The sequence below is a fragment of the Paramisgurnus dabryanus genome, chromosome 19, assembly GCF_030506205.2.
Source record: "Paramisgurnus dabryanus chromosome 19, PD_genome_1.1, whole genome shotgun sequence".
Classification (NCBI taxonomy): domain Eukaryota; kingdom Metazoa; phylum Chordata; class Actinopteri; order Cypriniformes; family Cobitidae; genus Paramisgurnus; species Paramisgurnus dabryanus.
Genome location: NC_133355.1, coordinates 5,297,430 through 5,310,200, shown reverse-complemented (window position 1 = coordinate 5,310,200; position 12,771 = coordinate 5,297,430). Strand labels below are relative to the sequence as shown.

At 38.3% G+C, this 12,771-nt stretch overlaps 1 protein-coding gene across 2 annotated transcripts in view; it reads right to left on the bottom strand.

The window, feature by feature from the left end:
* cdk12 (cyclin dependent kinase 12) overlaps positions 1 to 12,711 on the bottom strand; it is a 32,051-nt gene extending 19,340 nt beyond the window's left edge. Inside the window, exons 1-2 of one of the 2 annotated variants that reach the window (XM_065285793.2) lie at positions 10,441 to 12,711; positions 3,123 to 3,767 (exon numbers count right to left, since the gene is read on the bottom strand). In XM_065285793.2, the coding sequence (XP_065141865.1) occupies positions 3,123 to 3,767; positions 10,441 to 11,528 (1,733 nt within the window). In that variant the 5' untranslated portion in view covers positions 11,529 to 12,711. The remainder of the gene's footprint in view (positions 1 to 3,122; positions 3,768 to 10,440) is intronic. The other variant, XM_073812788.1, reaches the window with a different exon arrangement.
* Positions 12,712 to 12,771: the final 60 nt, after the last annotated feature.

The window sequence follows — 12,771 nt, the reverse complement described above, 5'->3', positions numbered from 1 at the left end:
CAAAGTTCGCACTAAAGCCGGAATTGTATACTGTTATTCTTAGCGGAGTGCGGTGCATATTGTACATAGTTTATAGAGTAAAACAGGTGGATTAAGTGCCTTTTTTGAGATATATCATCGTTGTCTTGACCAGCAACCTGTAGCCTTCAACAACCAACCAGTAGTTAGCAAAGAGATTTTACAAATAATATCACTGACTGGAATACTACATTCAGGAAAGTAACCAACAAAACGGCTTATATATCATTGAATTTCTTAACTGGTAATGTTATTTGATGTCAGAATAATTAATATTTTGTTGTTATAGCTTATGAAATGGCTGTTGACAGCGCTGTTTATCTATGCATTTACTCACGCATTAACTGTATCAAACTGTGACTGCTTGCGGAGGTAAAAAATAATTAATTAATATCCACAGACATTTATTTAGATATTTTAGCAAAATTATGTTTATCTGGTAAATGTTAATATAACTTAGGCTAAATCTTGTTAAAAGTTAGCAACATGTGGTGGCTGTACTTCAGCCTTCAACCCCGGTAAGTGAACAGCAATATGAACGTGATTTTACAATGGTAATGATAAGCATAAATAACAGAAAAACGAATTTTATTTTAGCGTTTTTAATTCCACCAAGCATTTATTCATGGCTGTTTTTAATTCCACCAAGCATTTATTCATGGCTGTTTTATTCATTCATTCAAAGCTACGTCGGGACCGGATTTTATGGATCAGCCAGCGTGACACTGTGAGTTCGTCTCTATTCTTGGACAAGCTGCATACATTGCTTTTAATAAATCAACTTTTTTAACATAACATACATTAATGCACAATAAGATGTGTTATAAAGGCCTGCAAATATGCAAAGTAAGTATACTTAAAGACCTTTTAATGAAGTCGCGTCACTCCGCCGTCATATTTGCTGTGCATGCTGCTGTGAGCTCTTCTCCTCAGACGCGTCCAGCGCGCAATTCTCAATTCTCTCGTTTATCGGTCAATCCGATATTACAAAACCGTTATCCGATCATCGGAAAATGCGCAAATATCGGGGAAAATATTGGAAAAGATATATATCGGTCGATCTCTAGTTACAAATATCTCTTCATGTACTATTTTGCACATGATTTCAAATGACATCATACAAACCAACTTTGTTGTTTTTTCCACATTTAAGGGGAAATTTTCATTTCGCAATGTGTCCATGACTGGATTTGTGTTCTTTGACATTGAAATATTTATAATTAAAAAATCTCAAAAATAAAAAGCATCAGTGCATGTTATAAACATTTACAGTAACATGTAGTATTTGGTGATCATTGGTTAATGTAGAAACAATAATAAGGAATTTAAATGTGTCCAAGACCAATTTTCTCATCCTCCGCAACACTTTTCAATCATTGTTTAAGCCCTCAAGGAACTAACATTTAAAAAAAATTTATAAATAATAATGTTGGAAGGGACATAATTGACTGTGACACTCAAGATGGCTACCAGGCAAGTTGTTCTTATTTTTTCTCTTGAGATAAAAGTTGAAATTTTGTTTGTCATAGTACCTAGACAACTTTTTAGTTTTCATTACCGAAACATGAGTTTGTAAATGCATATATTTCATGTAATATCATGTTGCGGTATTGATCATTTTTGATAATGATAATCTAAAAAAATTGTAAATAATTCTTTTGGAAATATTTTTTAAATGCTCTAAAAATAATGGTTAAAGTAAGTTCAGACCTTAATCTTATATGTGCAAAAAAGGGGTTTTAAATGCAGATCAACAATCACAACAAAAAATGTCTGCAAATTGGAATGAAACAGAGATCATCACTTTCCGATCTGAAACTGGAATCGATCAGCAGGATAATACTACAGCACCTCATGCATTCGTTTATAATCGAATCAGAAACATAAAAAGCATCCGCGTGGTTTTTTGAGAAATAAATCGTGAATAAGCAGCAAATTTAAGATGCTGCGGATAAAATCTACCAAGTACACGATTGCGAATAAAATGCACATCATGTGTCTTTTCCGGAAAACGATCACATCCCGTAAATTATTAACAGTGTGAATAAATAAAACGATCCCTGGACAACTCCAGGGTTTCTCGCAGCACTTTTCAGTTCGGGCGGCCCACCTAAGCTGGCATACCCTACCAACTTAATTAGGTCGTCCAAAAAAAAAAAATTCCACCAAACGCCACATGGCCGAAATGAGAGAAAGACATGGTCCGCCACTGTCTGAAGGATAACTAGCCTGTTGATAAAACATTTAATTTATTAATAATCTAGTATGTGTTTATTCTGTCATAGTTTCTTCAAAATTGAATTTTATTTGAGGGTTTTAAATAAAAATATTTTTATCATGACGCATACGCCCCACCCCTTTTGGTTCCCAGTGACTTTTCTGTAATCAGTGTGCAAAAAGGGCTTAGAACACCTGTGTGAACAAAAGGGGACCTTAATCCGTAAAGCCAGAAAAAAATAAATAACAAATTTGACCACATTTCAATAGAAACATTATGTTGATTAAGAAAGAGCATGTATTGCAAACAAAACATTTGATAAATATAAGACAAAGTGGAGAGTTTCCTGCTAAATTTCGCCAAAAGGTTAAAGTCGCCATGAAACGGAAGTAGCGATTGCCTTATTTTCCCCGTGGTGACGTATATCCGAATGAAACGGCTTTTGAGATGAAATAAGGCAGGGCTGGATTTGAATTTGTCCATCGAGATCTGATTGGATCGTTTGAAGTTGGGTCGTGTTGCTAATTGCTAATCGCTGCGATCTTCTCCCGGACCCCGCCCACCTGCCATACTTTTGACCGGAAGTGAAGAGAGATCGTTTTGAGGAGGGGAGGAGATTTGCATTTTTGATTAAAGATTATGAGGACACACAAATTTTTTTTAAATAATGAAGCTCACAAATAAGTCATTTGTTAAAAATACCACAATATTAAATATATATATATAGTTTTTCATTTCAATTTCATTGCGACTTTAAGGTCCAACTCCTTAACTTACAGCTACACTTCAGCTGTACAACACGGCTCCGAGTATTGTTAATATGAGCACAGATGAACATATGCACTGCTAACATAAGCTGTGTGAAAGAGGCTTTAGTGTCTCTCACCTGTCTCTGTTGTCTCCCAGGAGAACCGGCGGCAGAGGAAGCAGTGGGAGGGTGGAGGTCTTCACCGGTTGTGCAGGACTCTGTGTCTGTTTATGGGTGGGGCTTTTCGGTTTGGAGGGAACAGACGCAGCCGGTGTTGAGGGTGGAGTGGGTGGCGGAGGGCTGGTTAGAGGAAGGGGTGGAGGGGATGAAAGAGGAAGTGGTGGAGGGGAGTTAGCAGGAAGAGGCGGAGGAGATGATATGGGTAGCGGAGGGGGATTGGACATCGGCAGAGGTGGAGGAGCCGTGGTGGGTTCCTCCGGCAAAACGGTGCTCGGAGGCGGAGAGGGAGGTTTCTGCTGCTCAGGGGGTGGAGCAGTCTCTAGTGTCGACTCTGTGTTTTTCGCTGGCAAGTTTACAGCGTTTGACGTGTTTTGTTGGAGCAAAGGAGAGTTTTTGGCCGCAGCCGCCTGACGTTCCTTCTTTCGTCGTGTAAGTTCGGCCCCGAGGCTGGATGTGATTGGAAGATGCGAAGGTGATCGGTTTTCTTCTTTTTTTCCTCTAGAGCCTCCAGAATATAAAGAGTGTTTTTTAGTGCGAGAACGAGATGATGAACGACGAGAGGAAGAGTAGTGTGGAGAACGGCTGCGGGAACGCAGGGATCGTCTAAAAAGGAGACAAAGAGGTTTTAAAATCAACAGAACAGCAAACCATACAAAACATGGTGACCTAAAATGACTCTACTGGGAACACACTGATAGTTTTATGCGTTAAAAATTTCTAATATTTATGTGGTGATTATCAGACAACACACTAGTTTAAAACAATATGCCTATGTGATAAAGATACATTGCTTTCACTACAGCACCTTCTTAAATGGCACATATTATGCCCATTTTTATAAGATGTAATACAAGTCTCAGGTGTGCCTAGAATGTGTCTATGAAGTTTTGGCTCAAAATACCCCACAGATCATTTATTTTAGCATTTTCAAAATGGCCCTATTTTGATGGTAACAAAAACAGCTGTTTTCATGTGTGTATACCTTTAAGTGCTAATGAGCTAACGTCCTTACTCCCTTACCAAAAGATAAGTGCTTTCAGTAAAAAATATGTCTGAGACAATAGTATCTTTAGCCACATTAGCGCTACAATGTGCTAACAAACACACTTAGTAAAGCTTTTGGGTTAAATTAATCAGTCAGTCAGTGTGACATCACATTAACAAAATAATTAAAACATTAAAACAGCATGTCTTATGAGACTGCTATTGATTAATGGGGATTAAAATTGTAGGGTTGTTTTGTTCATACACTGCCAACTAGGGATGCTTAACGATTAATCGCGATTAATCATTAGCAGAATAAAAGTTTTTGTTTACATCATATATGTGTGTGAACTGTGTATAATAACTTTGTATAAATAAATGTACACACATGCATGTATATGTTTTAGAAATGTTTACATGTGTATATACATTTGTATTTTTATGTTTCATTTATATTATATATAAATATAAATACTTAATATATATAAAAAATTCTTAAAATTATACATGAATGTGTTCATATTTATATATATACATATTTATTATACACAGTTTACACACATATGTGATGTAAACAAAAACTTTTATTCTGCTAACAATTAATCGCGATTAATTGTTTAGCATCCCTACTGCCAACACACATTTATGTCCTAGCACCTTATAAAAGTGGATTTTGCATAATAGATGCCCTTTCATGCAATGTTAATATAACAGTAATATTTTACTATACTAATAGACAATTCTCAATTATAACTTTCAAAAATCTCATTATGCATCAGTGACATGAATGAGCATGGATCAAATGTTATAATCCATGTAATAAAGGACACTATGCCTTTTTTAATTAGCAATAAAAATCTTCTCTCATAGACTAAAAAACAAAATACAATTCATAATAATACTTGTCCAGAATAATCAACATAGTCGACTAAATAACCAATCGTCAGCTTTTACCACCTTATCATTTGTGTTCAAATAAATACCATAATTAGTAAAGCACATTTAAAGATTTGACTGAAAGCTCACGATAATCAGCATTTATTATAAATCCACAATAAGGGCAATTAAATATGCTGTTTAAGTGGAGTTTAAATCAAGAACAGTGCAGATACCAATATTCGATTACTCAGAATGACATCTACCCATAAATATCAAAAGTTCTGCTTTTTACTCTTTGATGTAAATGTTGTGAAATCCTAGAAATGCAGAGCATACAAACTCAATTCTTTTGCCATTGTCAGTCAATTGAAAATAATCACACATTTTAATGTGTTGTCCATAACTAGACACATATCTGTGATTATTAGAAGATTTTGTGTTGTTTTAACACACCTTGTGTTGTCCCTTTTATTTATTTGAATACAAAATCAACAACAAGACACAATGTGTTAAACAGGATAACACAAAACAATGTGTAAAAAAATTAACACATCCTTATGCGTTTTTGACCCCTTTTGATTGCGAGGATATGTGACCCAGCCTGTGAAAATTGTGATTTACTGTTTTGTACATAAAACCATCCTATTAGGGCTGTCAAAATGGCTGAACAAGTACATTCGAAATTCGTCCTTGAAAAATAATAAAATTCGAATTATATTCGAATTATAAAGACCTACTTTATCTTGGAGAAAATACTCCTAAAAGCCCACAAGAGGGCGCAGCACAAAGCCCCAATAATATAATCATGCACAGCATATTTTTTGTTAAAACGAATGTTATAAACACTACTAATGAAATCAAAATTAACCAGTATAGTTGTGCACCTGTAAATGTACAAAACGAATGCCATACATAGACAATGCATATTAATATAGGGCATTTTATATAAGTAGATAAGTACGTGTTTCTAATAAAGTATAAAACGAATTAATCTTTATTTAAGCCAAAATAAGTGGGGAAAGATCATTAGTCATTTAAATTTTGTCAAGCTTAAACGCTATTCACAACAACTTATATTATATTTTGTGTGTTCCTTGGTTGAAAATATGTAGAAATATATGCGAGTAATAATTATTTAAAAGTTTAAAGTACAGAACAGAAATGTTTAACTTACGCGCAGAGCGAAGCCGTTAATAAAGCAGACTCTCCGTAATTAACATAGAGGACGTGCTGAAACAGTCGAGTTGGCAGATGATCATGTTTATATTTCACGCAGATAATGTTGATGAAAAACTTGCATATCAAATGTCCAGGTGAAAGTCAAGTTTCCAGTCAGTTAAAATAAAGCCACCGCGGCATTAAATTGCAACTCTCTCATATGCGGTGTGGACTCTGTAGATGCACATATGGTTTTAATGTTGCTAAACAAGCAGCTGTATTATGGCACTTTCGTGTTGATCAGTTATTTTAAACTTTAAAACTGCATTTAGAAGCAGACGACAATAATTCAGTTTCACTTTGCGGTTGAATTCCAGTTGATGCTCCAAAAACCAAAGCAGCATCACACAGCCCTTTTAATATGTATTCTGTCCGACTCGTAATCCCCACTGTCATTTCTTGCTATTTTTCAAATGAATAACGCTGGCTTGCTCTGCATAAGTTAGTTGGCTGAGCCGCTAACGCTCTGTATAACAATCCGCGTCAGTTACGTCATCATCACGTTGCGTGAGCTTTCTGACACAGGTAAATTCGAATGCAAAGTTTTACGTTCGAATACGCATATTTTTTTTACATTCGACGAATATTCGAAATTCGAATTAAAATTTGACAGCCCTACATCCTATATAATGTAAAGAACATTCTGTGAATAACTTTGATATTTAATATTGTCTGAGTAAGGTCATGTCAAAGATGGTAAAAAATAGTCTGTGACTTCACCCATATTTGCGAAGAGCTTTTTGGAAGCCATCTTGGTGGCGCATCACCACGCATTACACGCAGATAACTGAAAATTCTTTCTTTCGCCCTTAATTATGCAGAACTTTAAAACTTAAAATAATTTAAACGTATGAGAAATAAATAATTCACCCCCCCCACTGTCATGAAGGGCAAAATTAGCTATAGACAAAAAATACTTTGTACCAGGCTAAAAACATATTTTCTACTGTAAAGTTGGGCATTTTAAAGGGAAAGTTTGGCCAAAAATTATATTAAACCCATGATTTACTCACCCCCAAGCCGTTCGAGATGCATATGTCCATCATTTTTCAGACAAACACATTTTTCAGTTATTTTAGAAAACATTTTAGAGTTAATCAAATGTAAAGTTACGGGGACCACGTCATTCATGCCCAAAAAATGTGCATCCATCCATCACAAAATAAATCCAAACGGATCCACAATGATAAACAGCGGCCTTCTGATGGTAATCCATGTGGTGTTGTGGTAGAAATAGCCATATTTAAAACTTCATAAATGAAAATAACTACCTTCTGGTAATGCCGCAATCTTGGTCGCGTCCGCATTCAAGAGGGTTCTGTGCTGCTGCTCTGTGCCCCCGCCCTCCGAATTTGTCATACGTCACTAAGACAAGTGCGTACACTACGCTAATACTCTCTCCTGAATACAGAGGAGTCTAAGATGGCGGCGCTACCGGAAGGTATTTATTTACGTAAATAAAATTTTAAATATGGATATTTCTACAACAAAACTGCACGGATTACCCTCAGAAGGCCTTTGTTTATCATCGTGGAGCTGTTTGGATTTATTAGGATGGATGCAATTTTTTTGGACTTCTAGCGGCCAGTGGATGTATTGCAGTTTAAGTCGATTCCGTATTGGCTTCATCAGAAAGATCGGAAGGTTGCCCCTCTTTCAAAGATTGAAATCAATGTAAAATCAATGACTAAAAATCAAACTCCTAAACCAGGGGTGGGACTGGAGGTCCTGGAGGGCCACTGTTCTGCAGAGTTTAGTTCCAACCCTAATTAAACACACCTGAAAAATCTAATTCAAGTCTTCAGGATTACTTGAAAATGAAATTCAGGTGTGTTTGTGTAGGGTTGGAACTAGGGATGTAACGATTAACCGTACAAATGCGCGTTTTCTCAATGAATGAATTTGAATGAATTATGGTGAAATCCCGGCACATCCGAACGCCAGGGGGCGCTCTCATGTAGAAACTCCCTTTGTGCCACACAAGTAGCATTACAAACGCTATTCCAGGAAATGTTTACACAGGAATATTTATACGCTGTTCTTCAAATTGTTTCAGGTATTTTCATGACAATAAAGAATATTTTGAATGATTTTTATTTAACGAGTGTTGCTTTTTTAATGCACGTTATAAACGACTCCGACTCATAATGATTTTAGATTGATAAGGACTTCCCTACTGATCAAATGCCGTAATACAGGCACAAGCTGTGCATAAAACAAAGAATCGCAGCCTTGCGATTCAGAATCGATTTCAGACGGGCATTTTTAATGAGGACCGCGATTGAATCGTTACATCCCTGGTTGAAACTAAACTGTGCAGGACAGTGGCCCTCCAGGACCCAGGGTTCCCCACTCCTGTCCTAATCTCATCATTAGATTCTGAGACGTTAGCCTGGATTTCACAGACGGGTCACACAATCTGCCCTTCTCATTGGATGTTTTTAACAAACAGCTTATGTCTGATAGTGGGATATAATTTGCCTCAACTGCTGATACCGATATATTGGTGCATCCAGACTTACATTTTACTAAGATGACAAACATTTAAGATAAAGAAAAAACACAGGGAGAAAAATACTAACAAACATCTTACCTGCAACCTGTGCTGCTCAAACATGGTTTTAAACACAGTAACCCCCCAAATATTTAGACACTCAACATTTATGCATTAACATAAATCAAATTATTTTTTACAGGTGACTTTAATGTATCACTATATTTAAGGGCTCATTCATTATAATTACAACATGCATAAGTAAAGGTTAAAGGGATAGTTCAGCCAAAAACGATACTAAACCCATGATTTACTCACCCCCAAGCTGTCCGAGTTGCATATGTCCATCATTGTTCAGAGAAACACATTTTCGGATATTTTATAAAATGTTTTAGATCTTTCAGTTGATTAAATGTAATGTTACGGGGTCCACAACCTTCAAGTCCAAAAAAGTGCGTCCATCCTTCACAAATTAAATCCAAACGGCTCCAGGATGATAAACAAAGGTCTTCTGAGGGTAATCCGTGCGGTGTTGTTGTAGAAATATCCATATTTAAAACTTTATTAACAAAAATAAATACCTTCCGGTAGCGCCGCCATCTTAGTCGCGTTCGCATTCAGGATGAGAGCTTACGTAGCCTACAGAGGCTACTCTGCTGCTGCTCTGTGCCCCCGCCCTCCGAATTTGTCATACGTCACTAAGAAAAGTGCGTACACTACGCTAATACTCTCTCCTGAGTACAGAGGAGTCTAAGATGGTGGCGCTACCAGAAGGTATTTATTTTTGTTAATAAAGTTTTAAATATGGATATTTCTACAACAACACCGTGCGGATTACCCTCAGAAGACCTTTGTTTATCATCCTGGAGCCGTTTGGATTTAATTTGTGAAGGATGGACGCACTATTTTTGGACTTGAAGGTTTTGGACTATGGCTGGACCCCGTAACATTACATTTAATCAACTTAAAGATCTCAAATATTTTCTAAAATATCGAAAATGTGTTTGTCTGAAAAACGATGGACATATGCAACTCGGACAGCTTGGGGGTGAGTAAATCATGGGTTTAATATCATTTTTGGCCGAACTATCCCTTTAACTAAGAATCAACAACATTTGATCGTTATGTATACTTTTTAAAGATAATACAAATTGTTTATTCACGAAAGTTCAATGTGCATAAACTAATATTAACAAATACAACAGCTTTTAAATATATATTGGTAAATGCTTAAACTAACAAATACAGACACATTCACGTGATGCAAAGTTATTTAAGCTTAAAGGGATAGTTCACTAAAAAAATTAAATTCTGTCATCATTTACTCACTCTCATGTTGTAACAAACCTGTATAAATTTCTTTGTTCTGATAAACACGAAGGAAGATATTGCGAGGAATGTTTGTAACCAAACAATTCATGGGCCCCATTCACTTTCATAGTATCCCTTTTTCCTACTATGGAAGTAAATGAGGCTCAGGAACGGTTTGTTTACAAAAATTCTTTAAAATATCTTCCTTCGTATTCATCAGAAGGTTTGCAACAACATGACAGTGAAGAAAAAATTAGAAAATTTTGGGGTGAACTATCCCTTTAACTAATGTAGACAAATAAAACCTTGTTGTAAAGTGTTACCCATACAACTATGCACATGAACGTCTGATCTGTCAGATAAAACGTGTGTGTTTGTGTGGTACCTCACCTGGACACCGGACTGGTACTGGATGAGCGTCGGTTGCCATAGGGACTGGCCGGTGAGTGTTTCCTGGTTATGTACGGACTGCCATCCTTCTCGCAGCTCGAGGACCTTCTACGTCCGTACGGACTCTCTGATCTCTGCCTGCTTCGTCTGGACGGCTCCCTGTACGGGCTGGGGCTCGCAGCCCTGCGCCTGGATGAATAACTATTGTCCGGCTCGCCAGTCGAAGGACTGTCCCCTCCACTTCTCCTGGGACTCTCCGACTGAGCAGCGGCCTTCCTTCTAGGGCTACCCCGAGACTGGCTCTTCTTCTTGGGGCTCGACTTGCGACTCTTGGAGGCCTTACGGTGGCTCCTGTCCTCATAGACCTCTCTCCTCTCCTTGTCTTTGCGGGATTTGGACGAACGCCCGCTTTCTTTGCTCTGGGAGGAGGATGCTGAGGATGCGCTGCTGCCCACATTCACGGCCGTCTGGACCACAGCGGTTGAGAGAGATTCACTGGATCTCTTACTACCGGATTCATCCGATCGTTTGGATGTTGAAGGAAGGCACACGGCTGAGCTTGGCTTCTCCTTAATCTTCTTACTTTCCTTGATCCCTCGATCCCTTTCCTTGCTGCTCTTCTTTGGGACCTCCGTCCTTTCCTCCGGCTCCCTATCCCGATGGGTGTCTTTGGACTTTTTTCTGGCTCGCTTGTGTTTATGAGTCCTATTGTCTTCACTGAGTCCCGTTTTGCCATATTCAGATTCTACGCGTTCAGAAACGGCCGGTTTTGCACCGGCAGGAGAGTCCAGGAAAGTGTCCGAGTCAGAGCTTATGTCGTCGTACTCAACCAACGGCTTGATGGCGCCCACTGCTGGACGCGCCGTGGAAACGCAAGCGGAGACGACGGCGGCGGTTTCGGCCTCATGTTTGGACTTACTTCGCTTGAGCTTGGCAGAAGCGGAGCTCGTCGATTTTAAAAGATGCTTACCGGAGCCGGTGTGCGAAGACGGACCCGTTTTGCCGGCCCCACCGGTCGCCTGTTGCTGATGTTGGTAAAGCGAGTCAGCCTTCCGTTTGGTCGCATGCAGGCGATCTGATCCAGGCATACCTCCACGTTAGAGCGACCAATGTCCTCCGGAGACGCGGACCTCTTCGGTCGAGACAGCACATGAACAGCAGAAATCACTTAATATTAAGTGAAATTTAAAATACTGCGAGACGGAAAAGTTGGATGCTGGCACAAACTAAGATGCGCAGGCGATTTAATGCGCACAGGTTATCCAGAAGTCTTCCCCTGGTCCGGTTGTGCAAGATGTGGTTCCTTGAAAAATAGTCCAAAATATATCCAACAGTACACACGCAAAAAAAAGATCTTTTTAACCATAAACTTGATTCATGTCCTTCACGATGATGTTACTGGCGCCTCAGTCAGCGCATTGCGCTCGCGCCTCTCGACTGCGCGGCTAGCTTAGGCTAAGCTAGCTCCTCTCGAAAGACAAAAAGAAAGAACAAAAATACACGCTCCCTTGTTTTTGTTTGCTTATCCTTGTTCGATATCAAAGTGTAAACAGACGTTTAGGTCTCCTTGCACACGGTTGCTGAGCTTTGACCAAGTAAAGCTCTCTGTGCATGAATGTTTCCCCACATAACTGAAAATAAAACTTGACCCGCTTGCTTCTTGTTCACATATTCGCTTTAATGTTCAGTGTAAACTCTCTGTAGTTTCATATTTGTCGGAAATTGTCACATATTTATGTGTTAAAATTTGTTCCAGTTCACTTAAGCGGCTCTGGAAAGCAACCAGACCTATAATTTGGGCGATGTTCGTGGATATAAAAACCTCCACGGCCCTTAATTCAGAGAGAATTCACTTCATCCATTACAGCCAAAATTATGCGCAGCTTCCTTTGCGCATGCGCGGAATAAGCCCCTCCCACGGAAAAGGAAATACCAAAAACGCCACAGAATCCGTTTGATATTTAATAAAGGCACGGGCCTCATTTTTGGCTATTTCTTAGGGAAACATTTAACATAATATTTTCTAGAGGTTTAAAATTTGTATTTACCCGTCCCCACGTATTCCCAGAGACGGCTCATTGCCAGTGTATCTAACAGTTAACTCCGATTTTATTGGACGAGAACACTGTCGGTCTTCATGGTAACTAGGCGACAGCCAATCAAATAAGAGATAAGATCATTCGCTTACAGTAGTACCGTAATTTAATTGTTTTTACATTACTAAACATGTATAGATGTAAAAACCAAAAAGAGCACAACGGTTAAAAAAAACTGATTGTTTTTTCTTAAATTTTCATTTGATAATAATTAAAGCATATTGTATGTAGTGTT